The sequence below is a fragment of the Giraffa tippelskirchi genome, chromosome 4, assembly GCF_054371585.1.
Source record: "Giraffa tippelskirchi isolate mGirTip1 chromosome 4, T2T-mGirTip1v1.2.pri, whole genome shotgun sequence".
Taxonomy (NCBI): Eukaryota; Metazoa; Chordata; class Mammalia; order Artiodactyla; family Giraffidae; genus Giraffa; species Giraffa tippelskirchi.
Window position 1 is genome coordinate 76464319 of NC_137278.1, and position 13491 is coordinate 76477809.

The 13491-nt window shown below is 44.0% G+C and overlaps 1 protein-coding gene across 5 annotated transcripts in view; it reads left to right on the plus strand.

The window, feature by feature from the left end:
- The window catches only part of THADA (THADA armadillo repeat containing), a 327764-nt gene that overhangs the window by 236293 nt on the left and 77980 nt on the right, over nt 1-13491 (plus strand). For all 5 annotated transcript variants that reach the window (XM_081591965.1, XM_081591968.1, XM_081591969.1 and 2 more), the window contains one exon: nt 12307-12401. In XM_081591965.1, the coding sequence (XP_081448091.1) occupies nt 12307-12401 (95 nt within the window). The remainder of the gene's footprint in view (nt 1-12306; nt 12402-13491) is intronic.

A 13491-nucleotide genomic window follows, 5' to 3' on the forward strand; every position in this document is an offset into this window, starting at 1 on the left:
AAAACAAACAGTGACATTCATATAGAATTCTTAATTCCATAGTATGTATATTAAGTATAAGAATTCAGAAAAGAATGTGGATTGGGATAGCTAGGGAAGGTTTCCTAGGGGAGTTAGGTAATTGAGCTGGGTTTTAATGGGCGTGATTTGGAAACACCATAAGTGGTGAGAAAAGAGCATATCAAGATGGTGGACAGCATGGTCAGTGACACACCAGTGAAGAAAGGGTTTGCATTTAGGCCACTGGGGGTGTAGAGCTGGAGAAGACATGGTGTGTTTGGAGAGCTGTACAAGATTTGATAAGAGACCAGTTGTGGCAGGCCTTAAATGTCAGCCAGAGGAATTTGAATCTGATCCAAGAGGGAAGAGGAAGTCAGTAAGCTCAGACTTACACTAGTAAATAGGCTGCTGTCTCCATGCTGACGAGACACACTGCGGAGCGTGTTACATCTTTCCAGCCTCTCTCAGTGACTGAAAAAATCTCCAGCCCCTGCTGGAGGTTCACAGAAGCTCCCTAATAGCAACCCACCAGCTCTGTCTGGCACTTGGTAACTCCTTTGCATGCCTGGGCAGTTAGTGATGGGAACAGCGATACTGCCCATGTGCATTTTAGACTTCATGGTTATTGTCTACTCAACATTGCTAAGAGGACCGTAGAACCACAGAGTTTATAACAGGAAAGGGAATTTAGAGATCATCTAATCCAGTGGAATCCTTTCTTCAAACAGAAGCTTAAGTGGAAGTTCAAGATGTTCAAGATAGTAGAGATGGCAAATATGGTGCAAGTTGAGATGGGGGTCTGGAGGCCCACCCACATAGCTTTTCAACCATTGAAGTCCCCAAAGGGGCTACAAAGAGCACCCTGACTCCCTATTTCAAAAAAAGTGGAAAAAGTGAAAGTGTTAGTTGCTCAGTCGTGTCCTATTTTTTATGACGCCATGGACTGTAGCCCGCCAGGCTCCTCTGTCCATAGGATTCTCCAGGCAAGATTACTTGAGTAGGTAGCCATTTCCTTCTCCAGGGGATCTTCCTGACCCAGGGATTGAACCTGGGTCTTCTGCATTGCAGGCAGATTCTTTACTGTCTCAGCCACCAGGAAAGCCCCCTTATTTTTTCAAAACAGGAATCTAATCCAAACCAGTATCTGTAGACACGAAAATAGACACAAGGGACAGGTGACTTCTTCCTACTTGACAGATGTGTCTGGCTCCAAAGATAGCCCGAATTGGGGATTTAGAGAGCAAATTGGTTTTCTGCCTCTTGGTCCTCTTGCTTCTTTTGCTGCAGCTGGATCATCCTCGTAGGAAACACTGCCACCCCCAGCCTCTGGGCTGCCCAAGGCCTTCTCTCAGGAGCTGCCCTCCTTGGTCAGGACCCCATCACTAAACCTTACTGCCAACACAACTCAGCTTCTCTAGAACCCCTTTCCCCGGAAATCCACTCTCAGCTGACTGACTGCTGCTTCACATGACCCACACATCATGCTTACACGTTACTAAGCACTAGTATGTAAATAATTCTTCTGAGTCTATAGCTGTTTTTCACTGTTGATCTTCTGGAGACATTGCATTTAACTGAAGTCAGTAACTTGAGGGCAGGCTTTCTGGCAACACGCAGACCTAGAGGGCACACTCCCTGCTTCTCTGTCCTCATATTGAGCTGACTTAGCACTGGTGCCTTTGTCCTAATTGGCCGGGCTTTGAGCTGATCCTCCGAAGGCTTGTGGGGCACGTGGACAGGCCTTATGTGAATAAGTCAAGGGGGTGGGTTTGAGAGAGACCCTCCGAAGCCTCATTCTCCTCCTCGCTGCCAGTGATGCCCAGGCTTCCTCAGCGATTGGACTGGCCTGCAGGTCTCTGGAAATAGCTTCCCCTCACAATCAGGAACTTATTCCCGCTTGAGCCGAAAGGGACCCTTACCAGCCCGAAGGCCCTGTGTTCCTGGGTAACCACAGGGGGTCACTTTGAGAGGCCCTGGGTGAGTGGAAAAGACTCTAGCTGTGAGCACGCCTCCCTGAGGTTGAGGCGGGGCAGGATATACTCACTGGTAGCATGTCTGTGTTCTGGCCACCTGCTCAGCTGCTAACCAGTGACAGGTGGCCTCTAACTTCCTTGGGCCCCTTTTGTTTTGTTTTGTTTTAACATTTATTTACTTACTTGGCTGCACAGGAGCCTTAGTTGTGGCATGTGGGATCTAGTTCCCTGACCAGGGATTGAACCTTGGGCCCCCTGCAGTGGAAGCACAGTCTTAGCCACTGGACCACCAGGGAAGTCCCGGGTATGAGTTTTTATCTGTTAAGTTGGAAGATCCAAAATGGGAGGTAGGTGAAGGTAGAAAAGGACATAGTGAGTAATGGGTATGCAAGTACAAAAGAGCTAAGCAAATAGGGAATATTTATTGTCAGATAATGAAGTCTTTATCAGTCTTGTTGGCCATGTTGAAAACAGACCTTTCTGGTGGCCCTCACAGAAACAGCTGTACTTAGAACCTCACTGTTCTCCAGACTGGCCACCAGGACACACCACCAGAGCATGTGGCTGCAAACCAACATACTCTTAATTGTTCGGCCCAGCCTCTCCCTTTTCATCTCACTGTGTTTGGGACACACAGATACAATTTGTCTAGAAAACCTTGATTCTATTCTTGGTTTATGCCCTGATCTTGGACAGGTCACTTGAGCCATGTGAGCTACTTTGTTGATGTATAAAAATGGGAATAATAATGCCTATTTTTCTCCTCTTGAGAATCTTTTAAAGATAAAATGTTTTTTGAAGATATAAAATGCAGTCGATATTATTTTTGTGGCCAGGGCTAATCTCCAAATGTGTACTTCGCCAAGATTTCATGAACACAGTTCAGACTATACTGTTAGAAATCCTCACCTGTGATCTACATTCAGACTTCTCATGCAGCTACTAGAAGTTTTCAGTCACCTCACTTATATATTCTATTTTTTTAAAATAGTTCTAGGAAGAAAGTAAAGTTTGAAAAGAAAGGGGACTTCTGTTAGCATTTTATGTAATAACTGAAGCTATATATCCTCCAAGCCCCTAACTGTACAATAAAAGTTTTCTTGGACACTACCTTTCTCCCATAATCCCTAGCACATTGCTTATTAAGTTATTAACCAGCAATTTCTCTGGCAGCATATTAAACTTTACTTTTAAACAAGTCACAGAGTGGGGGAAACATGCATCTCTCATAAAAGGAATAAAAAACATACACCCTCTAAAATGGTTTCTTCAGGCTTTGAACAAATCCCAGCCCCCACACAAGGTCTCTTTTTCCTCATTCTCTCCACATAACTTGAGTGTTAGTACATTAATGAGAAAAAGATGCCTAATAGAAAGATGGAAAAATATGAGGGCCTCTGGGAGGGGTCGGTGGCTCTCTGGAGGTCCTCTGAAAAGGCAGGTGAGCCTTCCTGGAGGGAAATACAAAGCCTTGGCATTGAACTTGTGGGCTTCCTCTCATATAGCAGCACTCCCCTGGGAAGCAGAGGCGGCTGTGACTTTGACCTTGACCTAAGCAGAGCCCCAGGGCCTTATGCAGACTGCCTGGGCCTTTGCCAAGTGCCTACCCAGAACCTTGGTAGAGTAGTTGGGGCCCTCTTTTCACAGATTCCATCTCCCCAGGGGCAAAGGAGGGTTTCCCTGTTGGCTCAGCTGGTAAAGAATCCGCCTGCAATGTGAGAGACCTGGGTTTGATCCCTGGATTGGGAAGATTCCCTGGACGAGGGCATGGCAACCCACTCCAGTATTCTGGCCTGGAGAATTCCATGGACTATATAGTCCACGGGGCTGCAAAGAGTCGGACACAAGGCAGCCTTTCCAGGGGCAGCCCCTGTGACCTAGAGCATATGGCTTGGACATATGGTCCCTTTCTGGACAGACTCACAGCTCATGGTCTCTTGCCTTGTGCCTGACAACCTGTTAAGCTGCTGCTGCTGCTAAGTCGCTTCAGTCGTGGCCGACTCTGTGCGACCCCACAGATGGAAGCCCACCAGGCTCCTCCGTCCCTGGGATTCTCCAGGCAAGAACACTGGAGTGGGTTGCCATTTCCTTCTCCAATGCATGAAAGTGAAAAGTGAAAGTGAAGTCACTCAGTCATGTCCGACTCTCAGCGACCCCATGGACTGCAGCCTACCAGGCTCCGCCGTCCATGGGATTTTCCAGGCAAGAGTGCTGGAGTGGGGTGCCATTGCCTTCTCCGGACAAATTAGTCAATACCCAGAGCAGGGCATGAAGATGGCTTCACTTTAAAAGGAGAATCCCAGTAGGAGGGCTGTGGGGCAGCTCATATGTGTGGGTGTGAGTATAAATACTAGCAGAGCTCCAGACCAAGAAAGGCTGGATGGAAGCTGGAACATACCATAAAAATGGAGTTCTGCTGCCACCCGCCTCCCTTCCCCTGGGGGAGCGCAAGGTAAACGAGCAGGGCCGGGATGGGGTGTTAGCCAGCCAGGGGGTGTTGGCCCTGCATGCTGCTGCCAGCTGGCCCTGCATTCAGATCTGAATTCTGGATGTTACAGGGTGGGGGGAAGAACTTGTTTAAAAATATATATTCTGCAGTTCCTGACTGTTTGGCATCTTGGTTTAAACAAATCCCCTATTGTTTCTCCAGAAATGTCATAGTATGATTGCTTGGCTGGGGGCCGTGGTAAAAATGGAAATCAGAAGGGAGAGAGGGGTCCTTTTTATTTAATTTACACTTCCACATTTATATGACTTCAAGTGGCCCACATCAGAGAATTACCTCCTGGCTCCTCACCACGGCAGCACTTCCTCTTATAACCAAATGTAAGGCGAGATGGCATCTGGTCTGCGGACAGCTACCATTGCAGAGTCTCAAACTGCAGAGGAGTACAAAGATGGCCAGCGGGATCTCTGGGAGATCAGAGGAAGTCCAAAGAGACGTCCGCCATTCACACTGTTCTCCGAGGCCAGTCTCTGATTGTTAGTCAGGGACGGTTTCCTAGAGGACAGGCTTTGAAGTGAGTTTTAAGTACAGGACATGGTGTGGCTCAACATGTGCCAGTGAGGGGACTGTGGTGAGGTGTGGGGACACGTAAGAGACCATTTCTACCCTCCCTTTTCTGCCTCTTTCCCTGCCACATTCTTCTTCTCCTCCCACCTATGGCCCAGCTTCTCACCTGCCTGCTTTCTGCCTTCCTCTTCACCTCCTTTCCCTCTTTTTTTTTTTCCTGGCTTTCTTTTTTCCAGCCTATTTCAGTCCTGGTGGTGGTTCCCAGAATACTGCTTCATTAAGCCCGGTGCTGGCTCCATGGCAAGAGGCTTTGTAGTCACGGTGGTGCAGACCACACGTGACCTGAATGGGAGTAAATTCACGGAGGAGCCCAGATTAGAGGGAGAGATTGCCATGGGCCATGATGGGCCCCTGCCATGACTCACGACCCAGAGTCATTCTAAGCCATCAAACTGGCCAGCTGCACCTGTTTGATTTTCTGGTCTTCATTCTTCCCAGCATGCGGCAAGCTTGCTCCTATCTTTGGATCTTTGCAAAGTGACCTCTCTTATCTGAAATTCCTGCTTTCCATTCGCTCACGGAGTCTTTCCACATCTCCAGACCCTTCCTCCATGATATTCTCTCACATTGTTTTATGTGTGTTTTGTTTTTCTCCACATACACCCTCTACCACCACACACACACACACACAACCATAAGCTCTTCAAGGGCAGAACCTGTCCTCTTCTCTACTCCTGTTCCAAGTAGGATACACCCCATGGTACTTAGTAAAGGTTTCTAGATTAATAAAGTTATACCATGAGTCTAATCAGGATTCTGGGGGAGAGTAATTCCCTGCGGTCTAGAGTGACCTTCGACCTTGACTGTGTTGAAGTCCAGATAGACTTCTCAGGACTTAGACCTTAACAGACACTAGCAGCCTAAAGCCAGAACAGTTGTTTTCAGCCCTCTGAGGATGGCAGTGAATTCTTCTGAAAGAGTCATCCAAAGTGACAAGCGAAAATATGTCCAAAGTGAACGTCTGTTTCTTGCCAGGAACCCTCCAAGGCTGGGGCTCCAGCCGTCCAGTGGACCAGTGGGGTCCCATCTGGGCTTCAACCATGTGGAGCTTTTGGAGCTCTGAAAGGTCACTCCTAAGCACTTCCACTTGGGGCATGTCATCATCCTGTGTCATTTCCTGCTGTCCCATCCATTCCACATCCCCTTTGTACTTCTTGTTATTTTTCAAACATGTAACATGCCATCATCTTCGGACGTGCTGCTTCCTCTGCTGGAGTCATTGTGCCCACGGTCCATCTCTTAGACTCCTCCTGCCAAGGCACTACTGGAGTCAGCGAGGCGTTTCCCCCTCCCCCATCCTTAATTTTTACTCTGGCAACCCTCCTTTGAGCACCCATCATACCACATGATTGGTTGTGTGTTTCTCTCACTAAACCACGGCCTTTCAAGGTTTTCTGACAGCCATTCACAACCAGAAACAGATTTTATAGATGACTTAGTATGTATCTTTGTACCCCGTGTGTATATCTGTGTGGATATATACACACAAATATACCTGTGAAATCTTACATAGTGTGAAATTTTACTGTCTTCATAAGATAGGAACAGTTTGTAGAAAAATACAACAGAGAGGGAATTTACTCAAGAGTCAGAAGATTTAATTTCACAAATGTTATCCACCATCATTTTGGATATCAAGAATACCCCACTGATACCATTTGGTATAATAGATGGTGGCTTATTACCTGAAAAAGAAAAAGACGTTAGACTAAATCAGTCAATATTTTTACTCAAAATTATCACATTTTATAAATTATATCAAAGATAATTTATTAAAAATTCTTTCTGGGCAAAGATTTTCTAGAAATCCTACATATAACAATTTAAGGGAACAGTGCTTACCCTTACTGCTTTGATGCAATGCGATTATCTTTTACTGCTTCCTCTTTCCCGAGCTAGCTCTCTCCTCCCTCCTCCATCCCCGCTTCCTCTTCCTTCCTTTCTTGCTCTTAGGCTTTCTCTTAACACTAGTAGGTAGTCATCTAAACCTACTAGTTTATTTCATAACCAACAAAATGGGTCATAACCTATAGTTTGAAAAACACAATTCAGGACTCTAAGTTTCTTGAGGGCAGTGACTGTGTCATTAAATCATTTCATCTTCATATATCCATACCCTGGCATTATTTTTGGCTCTCAGTTTCCTCTTAGTAAATGTTTTCTGAATGAATGGGCTTCAGTTAAAAAGCTCTGCAGCTACTGGGATTCCGGAAGGGACAGAAGAAGTGAATAATTTATTACAGGCTTCCCAAGAGCTTCTGGTGTCCTCCAAACACTAGGGCCATTGTGAACATGTCTGGGAAGGCTTACTCTCTCTTCTCTGCCTTCTGCCTCCCCCATCTTCCAGGAGAGAGGGCAGGAGGTTTAATGAAGTTCAGAGATCAAGTTCTCGGGTGGGTATATGTCAAGGGACCAGTGATAAAAAGAAGAAAGTTTTAACAAGGCCTGCATTTCACTTTATTTATGTAAACTTAGTCCTCATAGTACCTGATTCCTGTTACTCCTTCTAAAACCTCTATTATGCTGTTTTTCAGCCCATTTGTTAGACCCTGAACACTCCTGAGTTTTTTTTGAACACTCTCAATCTTTATTATACCATGCCCTGTGCCAGGATTTTTCCATCTAGGGGCAGGGAAAAAAAAAACCCCAAACCCACCAAAACCCTGTGGCTTGGTTTCCTGTCCAGCTGGCTTGCTCTTTCCCAGGATTTTATTCCCATCATCAAAGTGGCTTGACAGACCGAGAACAAACCTCTGGCTCACCCTGAACTCACAATGTACCATTTCCAAGTCAGAACAAACACCAAGTAATAGGGAGAGAAAAAGAAAGAGAAAAAAAAAAATTATTTTCCTGACTTAGAAGCCAATTCAGAGTGAAGCCCAACTCTGATTCCAGACAGCGATGTTGTGAGGCTGTGGCTATCCTCAAGGGTGGAGCCTTGAACCGTGGGCTCTGGGCCAGAATTTCTGAGTCAGTCTTGAAGGAGAAGCCATGGATGGACTCCTTTGTAGCCCCAGATCCTCTGTTTCCTGGAATCGAAAGCAGCAGCATTTGAGGGAGCCTCTCACGATCTCATTGACTACATTAGACTTGATGTAGAACCTCAGTTCTGGGAGCAGTCAGAGTGGTCCCTGCTGGGTCCCAGGCTGCTAGGAAGGTCGGCAGCCTGTGCCAGACCAAAAGAAGGTGCAGAACACTTCAGCCTGGTAGGGGGACGTAAAGATTGCCAATGTTTCCTCTATTCATTTAGAACTGTTCTAAAATATATTAATTTAGCTAAAAATATCATGGAAACTAGGTTCCTCACTGAACTTGAAAGTCAAACCAATTTCCCAAAAACTTCCCTTTATGGTTCTATGTGGCTCCACTAGCAGGAAAACATCTGAGGTGAGAAGCTATGACTCTGTGAGGTCAAATGGAGCAGACAGTACATTTTTACACCAAGGAGCACCAGTTAGCATGGAGTATCCCATCTCCCATGGGTCCCTAGACAAGCTAGACTCCTTTCTTCCTGCCTCTATTGCCCCCTCTCAAAACCTCCTTCCTTGTCAGCTTTGTCTATCTAAATTCCTTCCATGGTTTACAGTTGGACTTAGGTCTTCATACATCTCTTCCATGTTTCTAGTCCACCCTATTATGTTCTTTCCCTTAACTCCTTACATCCTGTCCCAAGTTTTGTCTTTATTTTTGTCTCCAAAACAAGACAGAACTCTCCGAGGCCAGAAATCATCTCTTGTGCATCTTTTTCCAGCACCTAGCTCACAGCTGGATGCTCAGGAGGCATTCATCCTGCTATTTGCAGGCCGTTTATTATTCAGCCCTGTGCTTCATGTCTGATAAGTCATTAACCCTTTGCATTAGGTTTTCTTGCTTTCTTTCCCGAGTGATTTTCCATTGGGAGGAGGGAAGATATCCCATGTTTTAAACAGTGGAAGTGCCAGAACAGGGAATGATACCGTTAAAGTAATTTTCATAGACTATGGACTTTTCAACTTCACAAGTCAAATTTGACTGACCTGAGGAAAACTGAATAGAGACAAAATATAAAGGTAAGATTTGGGAAGAGTAAATTCCAAATAGATCAAAGTGTTAACAAGAACAAAAAAAGGAAACTGTAAGACTTCCCTGGTGGTTCAATAGTTAAGAATCTGCCTGCCAATGTAGGGGACATGAGTTCGATCCCTGCTCCAGAAAGATTCCACATGCCATGGGCAACTAAGCACATGCTCCACAACTACTGAGCCAGCCCTCTGCAACTACTGCAGCCTTTGCACCCTAGAGCCTGTGCTCTGCAATGAGAAGCCACTACAATGAGAAGCACACTCACAGCAACTAGAGAAAGTCGAAGTGCAGCAATGAAGATATAGCACAGCCATAAAGAAAGAAAGAAAGAAATGGAACTGTAAAGTACTAGAAGAAAAAGTACTAAAGAAAAATTTATAAATATAAATCTATATTGGAGAAGGGTTAGAATTTGGTAGTGTGATATAAAATCCAGAAGATAAAAATATTAATATATTTGCATTAAACCAAACAGTTTTGAATTGCAAAAAAGTGTTATAAATAAAGTTTAAAGTCAGATGATAAACTGCAAAAAAATATTTGCAACACATATGACAAAGGGTAGATTTCCTTAATATACAAAGAGCCCCTACAAATCAATAAGGAAAATGCCAATAACATAATAGATTGGAGATTTAATTACAGTTCACAGAAAAGGAAATTAAGATACCATTTTTGAAAAGCTTGTGAAGGGATTGGCAACTTCATTGAAAATAATTATGATTTAAAATGATGGGGTACTGTTTTTCCACTTATCACCTTGGCAAAGGTTGAAAGGTTTAATCACAGTGTGAGTCAGATTGTTGGGGTTGGAGGGGAGTCTTAAACACTGTTGGTGAAAGCATGAGTAGTCCCAGTGTCTTTGGAGAGCATCTTATCTAAATGAAGCAAAATTTTAAATGTATGAACATCTTGATCCAGCGCTTAAGCTTCCAGGGATTTCTCTTTTGAATATTCATTCCTATACATAAACTAATAAACATATATCTTTATTACATCATTGTTTTCAGCAAAATATCCTAAACAATCTGAATTATTTCAGTAGGGGACAGGTACATCCATGAAATGGAGCAGTTCACAACCATTTAAGAAATGAGGCAAATCTGTGTTTTTTAATAGAATGATATCTAAAATGTATTAGTGAAAAAAAAGGTAATGCTCAGAACTCAGTAAGTAGTAAACCACTACTTACTGGTAAAAATAAACAAGTGGGTAGCTATAGATAGATACTTGTAAAATGTGCCTGGAAGGATATGCTCTAGAAAGCAATAATAGTGGTTGCCTCAGGAGAACAGAACATGTGGGGAGAGGGTGGGCGCACGGAAAAGGAACTTCATTTTTGCTGCGTACCCTTCTGTACTGTTTGAGTTATTTTTATACCATGTGCATGTGTTACCTGTTTTTTAAAACTAATTTTTAAAAATAACTGGGCATAGGCATGAAACTAGGCCAAATGTGAAGTGTACATATAAACTAGTCGTTATGGCAGAGTCAGAGTCAGGGAGGAAGCAGATACTGTAGGTGAAGTAAGTCAGGGAACAGAAATGAGGCAGGTCAGCAACAGGGAAGTCTTGAAACTAGACAGTTTTGTTTTAATTGAAAAGTATCTGGTTTGCTTTTCGTGCAGATATTGCATGCCCCTAGGATATGGGCAGTTCAGGAGAGAGTGAGAATAAACTTTAGAGAAATGGTAAAACTGTTAACTTATAGGAAGTGAGAAGGATGCATTGAGGGATCCAGCCAGATGGAAATACACTAGCTGGAACTCCTGTCATTCCCTCATCCTAGGTTGGAGGCAGAGGAGCAGAGCAGGGAACATGCCGCATCAAATGCTCACAGTGACTCTCAGTGAGGTGATTACAGTGTCCACTGTACAAGTCAGGAATCTGATTCAGGTCACAGAGATACTAAGCGGCAAAAAGCCAGGATTCAAATTCAGGCCTGTTCCTATTGTTTTTACCACTTGTGTGCATGTGCTCAGTCACATCTGACTCTTTGCAACCCAATGGACTGTGGCCCACCAGGCTCTTCTGTCCGTGGAGTCTTCAGGCAAGAATACTGAAATGGGTTGCCATTTCCTCCTCCAGGGGATCTTCCTGACCCAAGGATCGAACCTGTGTCTCTCTTGCGTCTCCTGCATTGGAAGGCGGATTCTTTCCCACTGAGCCACCTGGGAAGCCGTTTTTACTGTTTATACTGAATTAGTAGTACCCTAGGGAGGTTTGGACCCTTTTCATGATAAGTATGAACTGAGGCTCAGAGTCAGGGAGCTTCAGTGCTATTCTCAAAAAAAAAGTCTTCATTCTTCCATTTTTATCTAGACCCCCTCAAGCCGAGCCCACTTACTTTTTCCAGCGTGTGGTTCAAAGAGTAAAAAGACCTCCATTTATTGAAAGAAGAAGAAAAAAATCTCCGTTATCAGGAAAGGAATGTCTGTCACAGTGTTTGTTAATACTTTCATGTTTGTTTTTTCAGCTGCTATTTTAAGTCTGTAAATACAGTTTTTCATTTGTGAGTGCAATTCTCCTCCAAAATGCTAAATCACTGATATTCATAACCAATGATTTTTCCTCTAAATTTGTCCAGTTAAGAGGAAGATACATAGAATATGGTGTCATATTCCCTCTTCCCTCTTGTTTTCAAATAACGGGAATAGAGTATTGGTTTCTGTTTGTTTTCAGTTAATTTTCTTTGGCGCCAGAGCATAGAATTTTCTCTGTTTTGTACAAACAGAGTCCCAACCTCCACCATAAGCACTAGGATTTTATTTTCATTTTCTTTTCATGAGAAATGAAAATTTCACCATTGTCACCATTGGTGACTATCCATCATCTTTAGCATCTGTTACAACTCTCTGGAGCTCCCCAGGTGGCGCTAGTGGTAAAGAACCTGCCTGCCAGTGCGGGAGACATAAGAGACATAAGGTTCAATCTCTGGATCGAGAAGATCCCCTGGAGGAGGGCATGGCAACCCATTCCAGGATTCTTGCCTGGAGAATCCCCAGGGACAGAGGAGCATGGTGGGCTACAAGTCCATAGGGTCACAGAGAGTTGGACACGACTGAAGCAACTTAGCACGCACACACAACTGTCTAAGCCTTATGATATGCCTGGTAGAAAATACCCATTTTCTCTTTTCTGTGGCTCAGGCCTCAGAGAGAAAAAATACCAATTTATTTTCTGTTCTTTACCTTTCTAGGCAAAATCCATGTTTGGTGACCAGAGCTGTGTATATTGATATCCTCTTCCTGTTGACTTGCTGCCTTGACAAACTCTCAAAAGGCAACCGGCCAGGTATGATTCACAGTTATATTATATTTTGGAGTGATTACAGGTCTTTGAAATGTAGGTGGGGTTTTGAGTGGTTCTACCACGCACTCCCCCACTTCTACTTTTGCAAGACTAAACCACATATCAAAATTACACTTAGTGTCATACGCTTCCTTCATAAAAGCTTCCCAAGGAAACTTGTCCTTGTTTAGTTGCAAGTTTGTTTTCTATTTGGTCATTCCGGGAAGAGTCTGGACTCGACTCTTGTCATTTTCAGTAACTCAAGAGTTCATTCTGTTCCATTTTGCGGCGATAACCAAGTGGACTCATTTGTTGCTGGAGCCTAGATATTTGAGACTCAGTCTCAAATCTACCATGCACTACCTTAAGCTCTGACTTTGTACATGTTCCTTGGTGTCACGTATGTTTCCTGGTATGGGCCCCAGATCCACATGCAATTGTTCTATTTTCATCATGATTCGCAAAGTGGTTTTCTTAAAACAAAGAGGGGCAGCTCCAAATAAAAAAAAAATGTTTTGATGTGTTTATATAAGAGGCCGCAGGAAGTGCTGTACATGAGTTCCAGGCCACAGACTGAAACTGATTTTCATCAACACAAACTGGAATGCAGGGTAATGAGCCTGCAACTGGTTAAAATCAGCCTCTTCTAATTGATTAGGCCTGTCTAAAGGAGGCTACAATTACAAAGTCAGATTCTGAGTACAAGCAGGCCAGGCCTTTCCTCTGTTACATTTAGTCTGTCAATGATTTGTTGTCTTCAGTAAATATATTCAGGCTGTCAGAGTCCAGCTCTGTCCATATGGAATCCTGTTCCCAAATTCAAACCAATTTAAAATGCTCTGGGGGGAGATGCGAAGCTGCCTCACTCAGATCGGTGTATATTAGCCCACAAGGCCCCTGTGGCCACGCAGAGGTAATAAGAACATGCCTGGACTTTGATCAGCTCCACATCCCTGCATAGGAGTAGCTGTTGCATCCGTTTGGTAGAAGAGGATCGTATAGTTTTATGGCTGTGAAACAGTTCTAGTTTATACCTCTTATCCCAGCATAATTATTAATAGTGCCCCTTTTACTCTTGAAAGTGTCCAGGTTT